General features: G+C 35.2%; 1 protein-coding gene across 1 annotated transcript in view; it reads right to left on the bottom strand.

Annotated features, from left to right (window-relative positions):
* Window positions 1-2,712: 2,712 nt before the first annotated feature.
* Window positions 2,713-20,553, bottom strand: part of SLC25A31 (solute carrier family 25 member 31) — a 32,971-nt gene continuing 15,130 nt past the window's right edge. The window contains exons 2-6 of the mRNA XM_014839204.3: window positions 19,138-19,265; window positions 11,724-11,841; window positions 9,499-9,653; window positions 7,878-8,003; window positions 2,713-2,976 (exon numbers count right to left, since the gene is read on the bottom strand). Coding sequence (XP_014694690.1) covers window positions 2,776-2,976; window positions 7,878-8,003; window positions 9,499-9,653; window positions 11,724-11,841; window positions 19,138-19,265 — 728 coding nt within the window. The 3' untranslated portion in view covers window positions 2,713-2,775. The remainder of the gene's footprint in view (window positions 2,977-7,877; window positions 8,004-9,498; window positions 9,654-11,723; window positions 11,842-19,137; window positions 19,266-20,553) is intronic.

Raw genomic sequence — 20,553 nt, 5'->3', positions numbered from 1 at the left:
CTGCTATCTTTGACTGCTCACCTCCCAACTATTACTTAAGAGAAACACCTGTTTCTCTTAAACCACTGTATTTTTGAGTCTCTTTGTTACAGCAGCTTAGCCTTTACCCTCACTGAAGGATTAACAGCTGCCCTTGGTGACAATGAGTCCTGAATTAAGGCAATGGAAGTCAGAATGGAAAGAAAAGAACAAATTACAAGAAATTTTTAGAAAGCAGAATGTACAAGAGTGGGTGATCTATTTGCTATATGAACTGAAGTAGAAGGAAAGCAAAGATGACTCCCAGGTTTCTAGTGTGGGTGACTGGGGAGAATTGGTATGTACTGTTAATCAAGATAGGGGTTATGGAAAGAGAAGCAGGTCTGATTTGAGACGACTTAGGTTTTAGAAATATTCGGTTAGAGAAATATGTGGTACATACAGAGAAAGGGGTGCAAGAGAGAGTCAGAATTGCATCTGGAAATTCTTAGAGGAATCTGGGCCAGGCAAGAGAGAAATCTGAGTGTCAGTGACATATAGATGGTATCGGAAACTAAACGTATAGAAGAAATGAACTGGGAAGCATATATAAAGTACAAAAAGAGCTTAGGACTGGCTGCTAGAGAATACTAACACTTAAGATATGGTGGAAGAAAAGGAGCCCTTTTGAATTTACATTTAGGTGAAATAGCTAAAGAGGAACAAATGTATCATTTCTTATTTATGAAGCACAATGTCTGTTTATGAACAAAGAAACTATTTCAGAAGTTTTAGTTCAAGTGTACCATAGTTCCATTACTGTAAAACATCAATCCAGAGTAGGAATATAAAATAGTAAAAATTGAGGCTAGCCCAGTGGCACAGCAGTTAAGTGTGCACGTTCAGCTTCGGTGGCCCAGGGTTCACTGGTTCGGATCCCGGGTGCAGACATGGCACCACTTGGCAAGCCATGCTGTGGCAGGCGTCCCACATATAAAGTAGAGGAAGATGGGCATGGATGTTAGCTCAGGGCCAGCCTTCCTCAGAAAAAAGAGGAGGATTGGCAGATGTTAGCTCAGGGCTAATCTTCCTTGGGGAAAAAAAATAGTAAAAATTTCTTCAGAGGCTTCTGGCCTTTTAGTAATTTTTTTTGGTCTTTCTCTAGCAAAACCTGCTGTGAGAAAACAATGTGAAATTCACCAAAATAAATGTAGTTTCAGTTAAGTATAAATCACTACAAACCTAAAGGGTTACATGTTTTTTTATGGAGGATGTATTTTAATGAATTAGGTAAAGAAGAACTAAAAGAATGAAGCACTGAGAACAGAATTTTAGGTATTATTTGGGGACACAGAGTTAGGGCAAGAAATTAAAAATCCTACCCAAGAATACTCTCTACCCAAGAAGAAGCAGCACTAGTAATTTTTTTTTTTTTTCTATCCATGTCATTCAGGATTTCAAAGACTTCTTTACTCTAAGTATGTCTCTGTATGTATTAAAAACTTGTATATTTTCTTAGTTAATCTTTATATGGGAGACTATTGATTATTATAATTGGTTTTCCTTGAGCCATCTTAAATCTTCCCTTTGTTGTGGCAAACAAAACTACTGATAGTGTAGAAGGAAAGAAAAATATCTTGTAGTTTGTTTCTATAAACTGTGATATGTTGACCACTGCAAGAACTCACGTTGAAGGTTTTCAAAAGAGTTAATTTTTTTTCTCAAGTTGATAATACTAATATATTAAAAAGTATAGTTTGGATTTATTTTCCTTGAAATATACTTTGCCCCTGTGCAGCAGGAAGTTCACCCACCCCATTTTTGCCCACTCACAGCCTCACAAAATCTTTCTATAATGTATCCCCACTAGCTTAACACTCCTTTACCCACTAAAACTTTAAAATCTTGGGGATTTCAAATATACTATCTTCTACAACATTTTTGAAAAACAAGATAGACTCCTGCACTTTGGAAACCCTGTTTTCTGTCTTTAAGCCAGTTCCCAATTCTGACAAAAATTTTGTTACTCTCTGCTTATTAATAAAATTAGAATCAAGGGAAAAAACCCTCAGATATAACAGTATTAAACTTCCTTTACTATCAATACAGAGTACACAGACTAGTTATCAAGAAGATATTTTTGGTTTGAAGATATATTCACATTAGCAAGATTTTATTTATTTTAAACATGAAAGTTAGCAGATATGCCATTTTATATCTTTTATTTTCCAACTACAGGTTTACAGTGTTATTAAAGTCATTATCAATTTTTTATGATCAGATCTAGAATCTGTGCTTATTAAAAGCTATGATACCATGAACACTATACATAGTAATACCTGAACTGTCTTAGTAGAGATGTTGTAGAATAAAGCTTACTTAAGCCCACAGATATAATGATGACAACTCCTGATAAACTTTTAAGAAATATTTGTTGTATCATATGATTTTTAAAAGATGGGAAGACAGTTATATTAAAAGAAGAGCATTTTAAAAGAAAACACTTTCATTTCTTAGATTTTAGCATTATACATTTTAATTTTTCATTACAAAAGAAAAGGATTTTAAACTGATAGAAATAAAATATACCATTTATAATAAGTAAAATCTCTCATTAAAGTGAGTTTAAGTCTAAGTAGGAAGGAAACCCACATTTATCTGATTTTTAGTATTTAAATCCTTGAAAAAAGCTTATGCCTTATTGCAGACTTAGCACTTTAAGAAAATACTGACAATAATAACACACTATCAAAATGTACACAAATATCAGCTATGTAACTTGTATGTTTAACAAGTTAAATAAATGCATTTCTCAATTTAATCTCCTGATGAACTACCTCCAATATCAATATTAAGGAATTCTTTAATTTTATCATATAATACCAACACCAAAGCACCCCCTGTACCACGAAGGATGTTGGAGAAGGCACCACGAAAAAATGCATTGATTCCCTCATGTTGGTATATCTTCACAAAGCAGTCTAAAGTTCCTTTATATTGCCGTTCAGCCTCACCACTCTATATAAAGAAAGACAAATAGTTTGACATTATCTTAATATCTTTTTTTTTTTTGAGGAAGATTAGCCCTGAGCTAACTGCTGCCAATCCTCCTCTTTTTGCTGAGGAAGACCGGCCCTGAGCTAACATCCATGCCCATCTTCCTCTACTTTATATGTGGGACGCCTGCCACAGCATGGCTTGCCAAGTGGTGCCATGTCTGCACCCGGGATCCGAACCAGCGAACCCCGGGCTGCCAAAGTGGAATGTTCGAACTTGACCGCTGCACCACCCGGCCGGCCCCTATCTTAATATCTTTTATCTTAAGATAGATTTTATTCAGCACTAAGGATAGATAAAGGTTAAGTAAGTACGTTCAGTTAATGAGCATATACTGAATATTGTACCCAATGGTTGGAGAATACTCATTCTTTTCAGGCACACCTAAAAAAGCGACCATATATTAGGCTTAACAAATTTCAAAAGATGCCATCACACACCATGATTTATCCTCTCACCACACTGCAATGAAGTGAGAAATCAATAGCAAAAACGATAACAGAAAAATATCACATTTGGATATTAAGAAAAACACATCTTAGAAAATATTTAAAACCTACTAATAACCACAAAACTCCTTAACTAAATTGGTTAGATGCAGCTTGAGTGATAACTTATAGAGAAATTAATGAACTTGAACTGTTAGAAAGGAAAGGCTGAAAATTAATGAGTAAGCTAAACATTTTTAGAAAAAGAATAAACTTGAAAGTAGAAATAAGAAAACAACCAGCAGAAAAAAAAAAGGAATAGAAAATAAACACAACAGAGAGCATAAAAAGTCTACAGTTAATTATTTGAAATAATTTACTGACAAATTTCTGGAAATACTGGTTGAGGAAAAATAAGAAAAGCTCCCAAAATTATTAGAAATGGCAAAGGTAACATCACTGCAGATGATCCAGAGATTAAGAAAGAGCAAAATGATAACATCACTATTAGGGAAATGCAAATCAAAACTACAATGAGATATCATCACCTTACACCAGTCAGAATGGCTATAATTACCAAGACAAAAAACAACAAAAGTTGGAGAGGATGTGGAGAAAAGGGAACCCTCATACACCGCTGGTGGGAGTGCAAACTGGTGCAGCCACTATGGAAAACAGTATGGAGATTTCTCAAGAAATTAAAAATAGAAATACCATATGATCCAGCTATCCTACTACTGGGTATTTATCCAAAGAAGTTGAAATCAACAATCCAAAGAGATTTATGCACCCCTATGTTCATTGCAGCATTATTCACATAGCCAAGATGTGGAAGCAACCCAAGTGCCCATCTATAAATGAATGGATAAAGAAGATGTGGTATATATATACAGTGGAATACTACTCAGTCATAAAAAAGACAAAATTGTCCCATTTGCAACAATATGGATGGACACTGAGGGTATTATATTAAGCGAAATAAGCCAGACACAGAAAGACAAACACCGTATGGTTTCACTCATATAAGGAAGATATCAAATACACAGACAAAGAGAACAGATTAGTGCTTACCAGAGGGGAAGGGGGTTGGGGGTAGGTGAAAGGGATAAAGGGGCACATACGTATGGTAATGGATAAAAATTGGACCACTGGGGTGAACACAATGAAGTGTACTCAGGAATTGATAAAGAATAATGTACACCCACAATTACACAATGTTATAAACCATTACAATCTCAATAAAATTAGTTGGATAAAAAAAAAAGAAAAGCATTTATAACCTAAAAAAAGAAAGCGCAAGATGATATTATGAACAAGTTCAAAATAATAATTTTGAAAACTGGGAAGAAATGGATAAATTCCTAAAAAAGTACAATTTAACAACAGAATGGAATAATACTAAATTCATTAAAGAAATTCAATCAGTTTTTGAAAATCTTCTCATAAAAAAACACCACATGTCCAGATGGCTTTATATGTGAGTTCTACTAAACCTTCAATGAACATTTAATTCCAATCTTACAGAAATTATTCTAGAAAAGAGAAAAAGTGGGAAGACTTCCTAACATATTTTATGAGGCTTGCTTTGATGCCAAAATTATATTAGATCAATACAAGAAGGAAAAATTACAAGCCAATGTCACTGAAATATGGATGCAAAAATCCTGAACAAAAACTAGCAAATCAAAACCAGTAAGAGAGAGAAGTACAATACACCACGACAAAGCTGGCTTTATCCCTGGTATACAAGGTTGGTTTAGCTCTGAAAAATAGATTAATGTAATATAATACATTAACATATGAAAAGAGAAAAATAGTATGGTCATCTCAATAGATACAGAAAAAATATCACCACCATTCATGATTAAAAATTGTAATCCAAAACAGAAAGGAACAGCCATAACATGATAAAGAATAACTACAAAAAACCTACAGCAAACATTAAATTATGTAACACTGAAGGCATTCTCTGTAAGATGAGGAACAAGACAAGGTTATCAGTTACTACTTCTCTAATATAACACTGAATCAGAGGTCTCAGCTAGTACAGAAAGGGAGGAAAAGGAAATAAAAGGTATAAGAATTGAGGAAGAAGGGGAAAAAAGTGTGTGTAAAAAAAAAAAACTTCAAAGAGTGTACTTATAGAAGTATTTGTAATAGGGTTTAATAAAGTTGTGGGATACAAAATGAAAATACAAAAATTAAAAAAGAGTATTAGGGGCCAGCTCCATGGCCGAGTGGTTAAGTTCGCGCACTCTGCTGCAGCGGGCCAGGGTTCGGATCCTGGGCTCGAACATAGCACTGCTCGTCAGGCCACGTTGAGGCGGCGTCCCACATCCCACAACTAGAAGGACCTGCAACTAGGATATACAACTATGTATGGGGGGTGGTGTTTGGGGAGATAAAGCAGAAAAAAAAAAATTGGCAACAGTTGTTAGCTCAGGTGCCAATCTTAAAAAACAAAAAAAGAGTATTGTTATGGGCTGAACTGTGTCCCCACAAAATTCATATATCGAAGTCTTAACCCCCAGTTACCTCAGAATTTGACTATATTCGGAGACAGGGTCTTTTTAAAGGTAATGAATGTTAAATGAGCTCATTAAGGTAGGCCCTAATCCAATATGGCCATCCTTATAAGAAGAGAAACAGAAAAAAAAGCCAAGAAGACCTAGGGAGAAGGTAGCCATCTACAAGCCAAGGAGAGAAGCTCTAAGAAGAAACCAACTCTGCTGGACACCTGACTCAGACTTTCACCCTCCAGAACTGTGAGAAAATAAATTTCTGTTTAAGCCACCCAGTTTGTGGTACTTTGTTATGGCAGCCCTGGCAATACACACACACACACAAATAAATATATATATAAAAACTCACATATTCATAATATTTCTTCTGAGTTATTTTGCTGGCAAATTGCAGATATCATGCCCCTTATCTTTAAACACTTCAGTATGCATTTTCTAAGAATACTTTCTTACATACCCAAAGTACACGAAGCAAAATCAGAAAATTTAACATTGATACAGTACCATTTACCTAATCCATAGTCTATATGCAAGTTAATTTCCCATTTTAATGAGTTTTTCAATATGCTAAACTGGAGCTACATATAGATCAAGAGGAAACAGAGATATAAAAGGAATAACTTTAAGGACAGTCCATGAGTGAAGTAATAAGTTATAAAGGCTTTCCCCTTTCAGGTGGCCTGCTGGGTTCTTCCAGGACCACTGCATAGACATAAAATGAGGATAATGATAGTAACTACACCTCATAGCATTGTTTTGAGAATTAAATGAGTAAAAGTGTAAAGTCGACAAATCTGGCACAGAGTAAGCATTATATTACTATTCTACCTTTCCGGTCTCATTATTCTCACTTGCCCTCATGAAATCTATTATCTGATAGTATTGAACTACTTCTCCAGTCATACCTCTATGTCTGTTTTTTCCCCTCTGATTAGTCTTCTCTGTCTGGAGAAAAAGCCTATTTACTGAGATTTTGCTCTCCAAGAGGCCATAGCTAATCACTTTAAGCATCTGGGCACCCCTCCTCCATAGGTGCCTGGAACCTACGCACATTTTTACTTAAACCATTAACTGAATGCTTTCAAAACTGTGCTATGAATTTGGGTGCAGGTTTTGCCTTTTTTTATTTGTGTCACCATAGCTTATCATAGATTAGGCACTCAAATATTTGCTGAATGAATGAATGTAACAAGTAACATCAATGGAGATCAAAGATATCAAAGTTTTGGTTTGGGGATTTATATTTAGAACACAACATTATAAACAAGTTTTCATCTTTGGAAAAATGTACTACTTTTATTAAGATACACTACAACAGATGATGACATATGTCAATGGCTTGTGACTAGGCATATTCTACTTAATTTAATATCCAGTTAAGATAGACATGCTCGGGGCCGGCGCTGTGGCCAAGGGGTTAAGTTCACATGCTCTGCTTTGGCAGCCCAGGGTTTTGCTGGTTTGGATCCTGGGTGCGGACACAGCACAGCTCATCAAGCCATGCTGAGGTGGGATCCCACATGCCACAACTAGAAGGACCCACAACTAAAAATATACACCTATGTACCGGGAGGCTTTGGGGAGAAAAAGGAAAAACAAAATCTTAGAAAAAAAAAAAGATAGACATGCTCTTCCAATCCCTGCCATCCCCCTATACCCTCCAAACAATATATGCTACAGGAGTGGAAGGCATTTCTCTTCTGACAGCAAATGACAAAGAAGCTTTGCTGGATGATGGCTATTTTGGGATAGGAAAGAATACAAGACAGAAGACATCATCCATTTATTTTAGTAAGTAAAACAAATGACCTACGCCTTTCAGCCAAAATTTCTCTAAAACTTGAATAAATTATACTTGAAAACAGAGATATTGGAAAACTTGATTAAGCTTACAAATAATAATATGAAATACCTGCATCATCATACGTCTTCTAACTGTGTCAAAAGGATAAGAGAGTATTCCAGAGCACGTAGTCACAACTTGAGCAATGAAAAAGGAGACAACAAATGGGGTTTCCTTTGGTTTTGGTAACAGACCCTAGAAAAGAAAAACATATCAAGTAATCATCTAAATTTCCAAAATATCTTAAATCCTTAAGTCAAAGAATAATTCTTATATGAAAGAGGGTTCAATTACACTTAAAAGGCAATAAAGAACAGTTGGATTTAATGTGGAAAGATTAAAATAATAACAGGAGATCCATAAGAAAGCAGAATGCTATCCATGGCCATACTTTAAAAGCATACTTGAAAGGAAAAGCATATTTGCTATTACAAGAAATTTGTTATTAACGGCACTTAAAACTAGAAGAGAGAGCACCAGTGACCAAAACTCTTCTTCCACGGCTCTTCTTCATCAAGTTGAAAAAAATTAAAGAATGCCTGCTGTTATCATCAATAGATGATATTTGAAAAACAGCTTTAAAGCTCTAAGCTAGTAAAGAAACATTCCTAAAGAAATGCAGAGAAAAGCAGAGGGAGAGTACATATAAATTTTTCCGTGATTAAAGAAACATACACAAGATCCTGTAATTTCCATTAACTTATCTGTTTAAAAAATACACTACAAACTAAAAGTAATATGTCCAGACCACAATAAAAATGACATTCAACTGCATTTCTACTATTGAGGGAGGGCAGAGATAATATACAAAACCATCATAAAATTTCCCTCAAGTTTTAATCTTATTTAGTAAATAATAATGATATTAATTCAATTGCTTCCTTTTAGAAGCATTAAGATGTAGTAATTAAGAGCATGGAACTTCTGCTTGCCACTTAAATAAATTACTTGACCATTCTTAGGTTATCTATCTTTAAAATGGTTATTATTTTATATTTATATCTATATTTAAAATGGTTATTAGGAAATTACACTGTGAGATGTGAAGTACTTAACAAGGTTCGTAGAACTAAGTAATAGCTTTAAAAAATGGTAGTCATTATCCTAATCTTTCTCTTTCCTACTTTATGGAAGTGATATTCAAATCTAAAATTAAAAGGTGAATTTGTAGAACAAGCTGGAGAAGATAATACAGAGCTGAACAGTACCAATAGGAACTGAGCTATAGTAACATTTACACATTTAACTAATTGTGCCGTGCTTACTTTCCAAAATGGTGACAGTAAAGTATTTGCACGTAAAAAAATGATAATAAAATGAATGTAAAATCAGAAAACCTCTGTTAGAAGATGCTTTTCTATATGACAAAGATTTGATTATGATGTAAGTCTACTCAGCATGTTTTCTATTTGCAACATGATGTATAGTGTGCTTTGAGTACAAACAGCACAAAAACCTAATGTTTGGGTTTATGCTTTATAGCTAAAGTTAGATCTATAATAGAGTCATAATTTAACTAGGTTATGGCTAAGTTATGATTAAACAGATTTCTATAATGCCTCATTTCATCATTTATTTTCATTTCTACAATTAAAAGTAAACATAATCGCTGAACATATTACTAATTAGAAAAATAAAAAGAGGCAAACCATTTATTTAACATATACTAATAGTTAAAGCCCCAAATTACCTTAACTGTGTCATAAGCTCCAAAATAAGAGGCTCGGTACACAATGATGCCCTGAACTGAAACACCAAACCCTCGGTATAAACCAACAATTCCATCTGATTTTGCTATTTTCATGATACAGTCACCTAAACCCTTGAATTGTCGCTCTTCAGGACCTAAAATAAAGCCATTTAAAATTTATTAGCAATATTATATATCAGATAAACACTTTAATTAAAGTAAATTAATTAAACATTGTATAGATTTAAATTATGTGGAAGTGCCACTTAGAAATCTAACAAAAAAGGGAACAAATCAAAATCTTCCCATCTGTTTAAAAATAATTAAGATTTCAAGTAGTGTCTTAAAAGGTTTTAACTGAAAACATCAATCTCTTACAAAAGCAATCTAATTCAAGCAATCTGACTGGCTTAAAACATTTCAATAAAATTACGAGAAGTTACTAGTTAGAGTTCAGAAAATACTTAGGAATGAAAAACTCCATGACTTGGTTCAGTTGAAGAGCAAAAAGACACATAAAGCAAAAAGACAAACCTAAAAACTAGTAACCCTAAGGATCATTAACATTTTAGATGAGGTGTTATATCTTTCTAGTGTTTGCTGGTTTTGTTTTTATCTTTCCTCGGCCTAGACCTCCTTGACAATATTTTTAAAGTATTATATATACAATACCATCTTTCAAAATAAACTAAATTCTCCCAATTTTGAGAGAAAACACCACCACAGAAGTGAACTTAAAACAAGATACACGAGTTATTTTCACTTTCTGGACAATAAGAAAATTTGGACTGCCAGTTAAACATGATACATGCAACTCATATTTTCATCTTTGCTCAAACTGCTACCTTTATGAAGCATTTTCTCTGATCACTTATCTAAAACCGATGTCACTTCCTTCTAAATTTTCTTTCATGGCATTTATTTCTAAGTGACAGTATATTTTGGTCATTTATTCATTTTTTTATCACTTGTGTCCTCCACTAGACTATAAGGTACAGAAGTCATGAGTTCCATGTTTTATATGGGGAGGTGTGAGCGAGACACACATCTTCTATCTGAGGCAGGGCCTGGTTGACACCAGGCGCTCAATAAATATTTGTTGAATGAATTTCAGCTTGCTTAAGAAATTCCAGTAAAATGATAATAAAGGAATAAAACAGGTTTAAAGCCATATAGGCAAAGAAGTGTACATGACAGAGAATGAAATCCACAAATTTTAGCAAGATGGAAAGGAGGTGGAAGATTGGTAACTAAGTAGAGCAGAGAAAGCTGAAACCTATTATCTTGCAGAAGGAGATATTGTTGCGAGCCATTTGACCCAATAACCTCAGAAAGGCTTAGAAATCAGAGGAACTAAGTACAACTGTTGTGGTGAAAGCAAAGTGGCAGCCGGATGCTCAAAGTCCACAACCTCCCCCTAAGCAGCCAAGTGACTTACTCCTCAGAACTGAACACAAGACTCCAGACTGAATGGGGCCAAGTGAGTTACCTCCACAACTACTGACAAAAGTCTCACACAAAGATACATCATTGTGAAATGTCAGATCATCAGGGATACAAGGCAATGAAAAAGAAAGAAAGCCAGCTACAAAAGGATCAGCAGTAAGAGATCAAATTCTTAAGAGTAACATTAGAAACTAGAATCCAGTGCAATGCTTTCAAAATTGTGAAAGAAAATAACTTTAAAGGTAGAATTTTATACGTGGTCAAATATTAAGAGGGTAAAACAAAGACATTTTCAGACATGCAAGATCTGAATTTATCTCCCATCCACTCTTCTGAGAAAGCTCCCAAGGAACATAATCTACCAAAACAAGGGTGTAACAAAAACATAGGAAGATGTGATAAACAAAATAAGTAAGGGCAGAGGCAAAGGGAATCTCTAGGATGAGAGTTGTACATCTAACGTAGAGAGAAGCCATAGTGGAGACAGGAATAAGTGCATGGAGGGATCTGGGAGGCGGCTCTCTAGGGAAAAAAGTGGAATTAAGTCATAAGCAGTCTTTGTGTTTGCTCTTTTGTTACTACAATGTTGGCCTTCCCCTTCCCTCTTCTAATGGAAAAGAAAAAAGTAGTAATCTTTAGGTGCTATGACTCTACTATTTTGTTGAGAATAAAATTTTTAGACTGTATCTGACACTGTTGTTACAGCATAACTCTACAGTATATAACACATCGTTCAAAACACAAAAAAGGAAGACTTAGTATTTCTAAAAATCCCATACCTTTTCCAATATCGGCACCTAATCGGGTTCGGGCAAAATCTAGCGGATATACTACACATAAGGATGTTGCCCCAGCAGCTCCACCAGAAGCCAGGTTTGCCAAAAACCACCTCCAAAACTGAAACATATTAATTAAAAAGTGGTTATTAAACTACAGAACCCCACTGTTTAAAATTGTTATTTTTTATTAAGGTTAAAAAGCCAGATTTACAAACTGCTTTTACAAAGTAAACATCTATGATAATGCATATCATATTATCCAAAATACTTCTTTTGATGTCCATGCAGCCTTTGTTTCTACCAGGCAGTCTGGGAGATACAGTTTAGATGCTGACATACTGAAATTCCAAGATTGTGTTTTAATGGCCTCCAACAAAAGTCGCCCACATAGCAAAAAAGGCCACATAAGATAATCATCTCTTTAGATTATAAACTTTTTGTTAATAGTGTTAGTTATGACTAAAATGTCAAGTACCTATGGAGGCTTTAGTTGTGTCCTTTTTTGGTGGTGGGAGGGCAGGCAGTAATACTTCATAATGCCACAATTTTATTTTGTAATTTTAGTAGAATTAAACAGCTCAAAAATATATATTATGTTCAAATGCTAACATGAAAATTGGCAGAAATCAATTATAATGTAGTTGAGTGGCATGTAAATTAGACCTTATTGATCCATTGGTTCACGTGGGTTGTTGAGGTTCTTTTTGATAAACATGTAAAATGTGCCCTGCTTACATCCAGTAAACTGCTCTTCAACATGTAGAGCTTACTGGAGAAGAAAGGAATACTTGAATTAGAGCTGTTATAGAAAATCTAGGGTACAAGGCTGCTGTAATCATTAAATACATTAAAGTGAATAATATGCCAGTCAAACTCAGTTTCTTGCTTTATTCTCTTACTCCTGTTTCGAACAATAGTTTTGGGTCTCAGATAACTTTGGAACTTTATTTTCTCTTGGTGTGGAATGCCCTTCCTATCGTTTTTAGACAATAAGTTATTGATTTATGCTCTAATTTAAATTCTCCTTCTTCCAATGAAGGCTCCGACCTCTAACCCAGCCAAAACTGTATGTAATCCCTCTTCCCATAAATACTTCATCTCTCAGAGATTTAAAGGTGAATCATGTGACCAATATGTAAAATGTGTCAATTTGTTCCAGATTTTCATTTTTTTAAATAGTACTTATAATCACTTTGTATTTTCAATTTATAATTATTTGTGTACATGTCTTAACTTACCTCTTTCAGACTATACATTTCTTGAGGCCAGGATTATTATTATTAGCACTTTTTAAAAATTTAACAGCTTTACTGAGATACATTTACACACCATATGATTCACCCACGTGCAGTATACAATTCAGTGGATTGTGAGTATATTCACAGAGTTGTGCAACCATCACCAGTTTCAGAATATTTTCATCACCCCAAGAAAGAAACCCTTTGCCATTAGCAGTCACTCCACATCCTCCCACACTCACCTGAGCCCTAGGTAACCATTAAGCTACTTTCTATCTCTACAGATTTGCCTGTTCCGGACATTTCCTGTACAGGAAACAACACAATATGTAGTCTTTTGTGACTGGATTCTTTCATTTAACATAATGTTTTCAAGGCTCATTCACATTGTAGCATGTATTAGTACTTCATTCCTTTTTATTGCCAAATAATATTCTATTACAGTCATGTGTCAATGATGGGGATATGTTCTGAAAAATGTGTCAGTAGGAAATTTAGTCATCGTGCAAACATCAGAGTGTACTTACATAAACCTAGATGGTATAGTTTTCTAGACATTTAGGCTATACAGTACTAATCTTATGGGCTCACCATTGTACATGCAGTCTGTCACTGACTGAAACCTCATTATGCAGCACATGATTGTATACAGATTTACCACATTTTATTTATCCATTCATCAATTTATGGAAATTTCAGTTGTTTGCATTTTTTTGAGGCCAGGATTACTAATTCATCTTTTTATTTCACACAACAAGTCATGGGACCTTGCCCAGAGTAATAGTAACGCATTCAATAAATATTAGTTTAATGAAGGGTACTAGGAATGCCACTTACTGTCCTCAGACTCCCATAGCTCCTTTTAAGTGAAACTCAAGTTCTGAATAGGTACCCATGTTTCATAATCACACAGAGAAAATTAGATCAGGAGATTGCATCTGACACCAGGGTAGCTAATCCACAGTCTAGTAGATAATCTGTAACCTGGTGGAAAAAGACGAGCTAGGCCAGAGTCTATTTTTTTGGAATTTGACTCTAGAAATTCTATGCCAGTTAGCAGTAAGGACAGAAATGGAAAAGGTATTAAATAACTTTTTTCAGGTCTCAGTCTACTTTGAGACTGTTGAAAGCTATATATCCTCTTCCAATAAAAATCATCTATGTATAAACATACACTTTTAATGTGATTAAGGTATTCCTCAAGCATGCATGGATCCCAGGTAAAGAATCTCTGACCCTCTGAAAGATCAGGAGGGACCACTATGATATTAACATTGAAGTTAAAAGAAATAAAAAATATATAGGTAAATAAAAAAGGTGAGCAATAATGAGAAAACAGCAAACACACAAAAAAGCAGATTAGAGAGAGAAAGACCAAGTGACTTGGGAGACAAAGATGAAGACTATAATTTGATCCCTAGAGCTGCCTTTGGTTTAAATTCCAGTACCAGTGTGTCATTGCAATAAATACCTCTTTTTCTTGAGGTAATTTGTGTCTCTGCTTCTTACGACCAAATAAGCCAAACCAAACACAATATGCAGCATAAAGGTTTATAAAGTACACCTTAATTCTATTTAACCTTTTTTTTCCTTCCCAGATAAGGGAAAGAGGGCAGATCAATGACTTTCTGGGTAGATGACCATAAAACTTATTATTCAAACTAGGACACTTCTGATAGTGAAAGTGGGGCCTATGAAAAACTAACATAGACAGACACAACATATATAAATAGTATGGCCAACCTACTGATGGAAGGAAGGAAGGGAGGAAGGGGACGGCAGGGGAGAAAGGAAGGAAGAAGCAGCAGGAAAAAGAAGTTAGAACCTACGTGGCATGATAATCCTGCAAATGTTTATGTAACAAAATCTGTCCCTCCACAATTAAGTTTGAAAATAAAATAGACCCAGGAGAGGTGGTCTATCAGTATAAATGAGTTTCAGTTATTGTAAGCTTGCAATTTCAGATATTACTATACCGTAAAAGAAAAGGACATGGAGAGGAATCAGGAAGGGAGAGGAGGATGAAAGAGTCTGAGGGTTTTGGAGAAAAACAGTCCTGTTTGTTGTCAACTGTCAACAAATAGATACTGTGTGAACAGACTCAATGATGCATCAGAGAACAAACGCCCTGGGACCAAAGTTTTTTCTAACAGTTTGTCTAGGCGTGGAAGAGAGCTGGAAGAAGTTCAAGTCTTCTCTGTTGAGGCCTGTGCTGGAAACTGCTAAGGGATAGCAGAGAAACATTTTATGCCCAGGCTCAGCTAAGGCTCATCCAGTCTAGTGACCTCAGCTGAGAGACAAGTAGAGTGTGGTACAAGGATCCAAATTTGAGAGTTATAGGATCTGAACAAATGACTTGGGCAAGTGCTTTAAGCTCTGAGTCTTCCTCTCTTTATCTACACATTTGGGATAAAAATAACTACCTCAAAGGATGAGGTGAAAATTCAGTGAAACAATACATAGTAGGCACACACCTGCCTACCATGGTTATTTTTGAAAAACTTTTTGAGATGACTGCAGATTCACATGTATCCTAAGAAATAAGAGAAAGAGTCTGTAAACTCTTCAATCAATTTCCCTCAATGGTAATATCTAGCATAACTATAGTAGAGGAAATCAACACTGATAAAAATCTATAGTGTTCAGATTTCACCATGTGCCTGTCTATTTAGTTCTACGCAGTTTGATCACATGTGCAGATTCATGTGACCACCACCACAGTCAACAGTGCCATGATACAGATCCCCACTGCTACCCTTTCACAGCCACAGCCTCCTGCCTCTCTCCTAGCAACCCCTATTATGTTTTCCATCTCTATAATTTTGTCCTTTCAAGAATGTTATACAAACAGAATCAGAAAGCAAATGACTCGAGATTGGCTTTTTTTCACTTAGCATCCAAAGTTGCTGCCATGTATAAAAAATTTGTTCTTTTTTAAAAAGTTGCGGTAAAATATACATTAAAAAAAATGTACCCTTTTAGCCATTTTTAAATGTATAATTCAGTGATATTAAGTACATTCACGATACTGTATGAACATCACTACTACCTATTTCCAAAACTTTTTCATATCCTAAATAGAAACTTTGTACCCATTAAAATAACAACTCCCCATCTCCTCTCCCTCAAGCCCCTGGTAACCTCTATTCTACTTTCTATCTCTATGAATTTTCCCACTCTAGGTACCTAAGTAGAATCATACATTTTTTTTAATCAAAAGTTTGTTCCTCTTTATTGCTGAGTAATATTCCATGGTGTAATGCACCATAGATTGTTTAGCCACTCACCTGCTGAAGGACATCTGGGTTATTTCCAGATTTTTGTCTACTATAAAACAAGCTTCTGTGAACATTGTGTACATTGGTTTTAGTGTGAACATAAGTTTTCATTCTCTAGGATAAACACCCAACAGTAAAACTTCTGGGTTGTATGATAAGCCCATGTTTAGTTGTAAGATACTGTCATACTCTTTTTCTAGAGCAGCAGTATACTTTTACACTCCCAACAGCAATGTAAGAATGATTCAGCTTCTCTGCATCCTTGTCAAAAGTTGGTGTTGTCACTATTTTAGCATTCTGATAGGTCTGTGGTGATATCTCATTGTGGTAGATCAATCACTTTTAAACTCACGTATGGTATTTGTTTTTTCTATCTTCTCTGCCTCTTTTAAGATCAGGTAAAAAAAGCCCAAAAATATTTTCTTCACTGTTTTGTTGGGGGAGGACAGATATAGGATAAAATTTTGATACCCAATGGCAGAAAAATAAGGGTATTAGTATCCACATTTAGTAAATAATATATATTTAAATACTACACTATTAATTGTGACTGAATACCTTTACATTATAAATAAGACAGTATGTTCTTTATAGGCACACTAAAAATGTTTTTACCTCAGGCCCTACTAATTTGAAATTTATTACAGATTTTTAGCAAGGATCAAAGTTAACTTAAAATTTTTAGAGCCATATTATTTACACTGCTAGGAATAGATGTTAGTACCATAGAAATTCTGGCTAATTCTAGAGTTAATTGTTCCATTTAGCTTAGTCTTATAGGAATTATCTTTTTGGGATGTGGGATAGGAAGTGTTCAATAAAGGGTCCACTCAGCAGGCTTGCATTGTCCAAACCCTGCACATACAGAAAAGATATTCAGGACTGGCCCTTGATCAGTTCCTTCAAGATAACCTCTGAGCCCTTGGAATATCCTACCTGATAAGGGCATCTTTCTATGCCTGAGGCTTTGGGCCACTCCAGGCAGTTTATGCCTACATGTGACTTACAGTAGAAAACTGTTTTTTTCTGCTTGTGGCTTTGGGCTAAACTGTATCAGTCTGACCTCTTGGGGAAGAGGGGTAGTGGCTGGAGACTAAGAGGTTAAAGGTCTGTCACATGCCATGCCCATGAAACTGACTCCCTGCAAAACTCTGGACACAAAGGCTCAGGTGAGCAACCCTGTTCAGCAACATATCATATGTGTTGTCCCACATCATTGCTGGGAGAATTAAGTGCTGTCCATGTGATTTTACTAGGAGAGGACAACTGGAAGCTTGTAGCTAGTTTTTCCTGGATTCTGTTCTTTTCCCTTTGCTGATTTTAATCTATATCCTTTTGCTGTAATGAGTATAATAGCTTTTCTGAGTTCTCTGAGTCCTAGTGAATCACTGAATGTGAAGGTGGTCTTAGGGTCTGACACAGGTTCTGAGTCAAGAGAAGTTCCAATTATTAGAGTTGTCTGCTAAAGACGACAGGAACATTTTTTGAGTGCCTACCATAAAGCACAGCATTATGATAAGCACTTTACATGTAATCTCATCTAAATCTCACAATAAAACTATGAAGTAGGTATTATATCCAATTTTCAGATGAGGAAACTAAGGATCAGAGAGGTGACTTCCAAAAACTCACAAGGCTAAATAAGCAGAGTGCCAGGATCCAAATCCAGATCTTCTGATTCTAAGTCTAAAGAATTTTCCTCATTACCTTTATACCGCCCACTTCATTACATACAGTGGAAAGCAGTCAATAAACATTTGTTAATGAAATATAAATTGTCAAAAAAAGGCAATAAATGGTATAAAAGGAAATTAAAGAGAGCAACAAAGAAACATTCCACAAACAGTTGCTTTTCAAGAACCTGCTAGGACAGCTTGGTTGGTTGGTTGGTTGGTTGAAGGGAAGAGAAAAAGAGAAAGAAGGGGAATAGACTTCATAAGAGTGAAGGGAAGACCTTGAGAGTAACGTAGGTGGTACAGTGTACATGGAGGCAACAACACACAGACCAGAACTGGGGGCTGGCCCTGTGGCGGAGTAGTTGAGTTTGTGTGCTCCACTTTGGTTACCCAGGGTTTCGCCAGTTTGGATCCTGGGCACACACCTAGCACGACTCATCAAGCCATGCTGAGATGGTGTCCCACATAGCAGAGCCAGAAGGACCTACAGCTAGAATATACAACTATGTACTGGGGGACTTTGGGGAGAAGAAAAAAAAATGACTGGCAACAGATGTTAGCTCAGATGCCAATCTTTAAAAAAATAAAAATTAAAAAAAGCAGAGACCAGGACAAATGACATATAGTTCATACGAGAAGGAAATTTTGAAACCGAGATTTTGTAACCAAGGGAGTGATTACCTTGAAAAGAAAAACCACTTTTGCAATAAAAAAAGAGAATTCTCTAACTTAAATTTATCGTTTTCCTGTTTTGCTTGACCTGATCTTCCTATGCTCTTTAATCTCAGTAAAAGAGATCCTTACTCATAAAGAAGAAACAATTTCTTCTTTAGGGAATAAATTATCTCAGTGGCAGGAATACATCTTCTGACCACTTTTTTTGCTTAATAAAAGTAGATAAAATGCTGGATTTTCCTAGTGCAGTAGAATACTGATAACAAAATGTAAATTAATTAAAATTAATATTTATTCAGAGAAATATTGCCTTGAGACAAAAGATTCTTTAGTTATTAAAAGTGTGTCAAGAGGCTTAGAGAAACTTGTCAAAGTTCATATAATTCTGCTTTTCATATATAATTTCTATAACTTATTACCTATTATGTTAACAGTTACTGTGTTTTAATTATTTTCTACCACTTGAGCACTTCCTCACCAAATAAAACATCACATGTAAGACAAATCTATTTCTTAGAAAATTTTAGAGATATTAAAATATACTTACCTGTTTTTCTTTATTAACTCCAGACATGAAAAGCTGTTTGTATTTGTCCTTAAAAGCAAAGTTTAGAGCTTGTGTCGGAAAATATCGAATAACATTTGCCAAATTGCCACGCCAATAACTGAAGAAACCTACAAAAGAAAACATACTAAATATAAACTTAAATCGTATTATTAAATAATTCCCAGAATAGTTTTAACAAACTTATCTATTTGAAGTATCTAAAACTTATACCCTTTCTCATGAGAAAAAATAAAGTTTATGTGTGTCTCCACTGAAGAAAAAAGGCAGTGTTAACTCCAAGTACCCCATTCCAATTTTGCTAATTTCCAATAAAAAGCCTTGAATACCTGAAAATCTATGGAAAATATTATCAGTTGAATATATGGCTCTTTACTAGTAGAAAAACAGAGCTCATTAACATTTGTCAAAGAAGCTAGTAAACCTTAGCCTCAGTTTCAAATCATCATATACAATTCCTATGGTGATAAGGCTGGTAGAATAAAATTGGTTTGTATACATACTTAGGAGAATGAGAAAGGGATGAAAGAGTCTAAAGCATCCTTATCTTTATGGTCTGGAACCTAGCCAGAAAAGGGATTAATTTACAACTCAAAGCAGTCTCCAGAGGTCTGATGGAGAGACTGGAGGAAATTTTCGAGGTCAATAATCTTCCTACTTCAAATCTCCATGGACTCCAATCCTTACAATTCAGTCATTGTGTTACCCTTATAACTCACAGCTGCCTTTATAATCCAGAGTTGCCCTAGAATACAATAGGCGAGCTCTTCAGCAGCCTTAGCTGTATTTACTAGATTGCAAATTGTCAAATGGTTTGACCCTGCTACTCTGAATAGGATACTTCTAGTCTCAGTTTGGAGAATACCCAGAATCAGTCTTTGAAAGATAAAGACTCAAAATGAAAATCATCTCAGTTGACTAGGCCGGTGCTCAGAAAGTGAGAGTCAGATTAGGTAAGTATACAGAGGGAAAGATGTTTATTAAGTAAGTATACTCTGTGGAAAAAAACACAGAATCTTGGTTAATCGCAAGCTGAATATAAAGCAGTCACACAAAGACAATTAAGAATCACATTTAACAGCCAAGAAATAACTTTCTCAGTACTCACAGCTCATAAGAGGGCATTTAACATGGAATGGTAATAGCTACCACTTCCTGAGCATTTAAAGATGTGCCAGGCAATGGCAAAAGCTTCATATCTATATTTCATTTAATCATCACGTTATGCTTATGATGTAGGTTCTCCTATAGTACACATCTTATACATGCACAAACTGAAAGTTTAAAAAGTTTAAAAACTGTCTAAAAACATGGTTTTAGCCAAACCAGGATTTAGAATAAAATCTGCTGACTCCAAAGCTCTACTCCAGGTTTGGGTTTCTGGAGAAACAAATCTTA

Source organism: Equus asinus, chromosome 3 (assembly GCF_041296235.1).
Source record: "Equus asinus isolate D_3611 breed Donkey chromosome 3, EquAss-T2T_v2, whole genome shotgun sequence".
NCBI lineage: Eukaryota > Metazoa > Chordata > Mammalia > Perissodactyla > Equidae > Equus > Equus asinus.
This window is presented reverse-complemented; position numbering and strand designations above follow the sequence as displayed.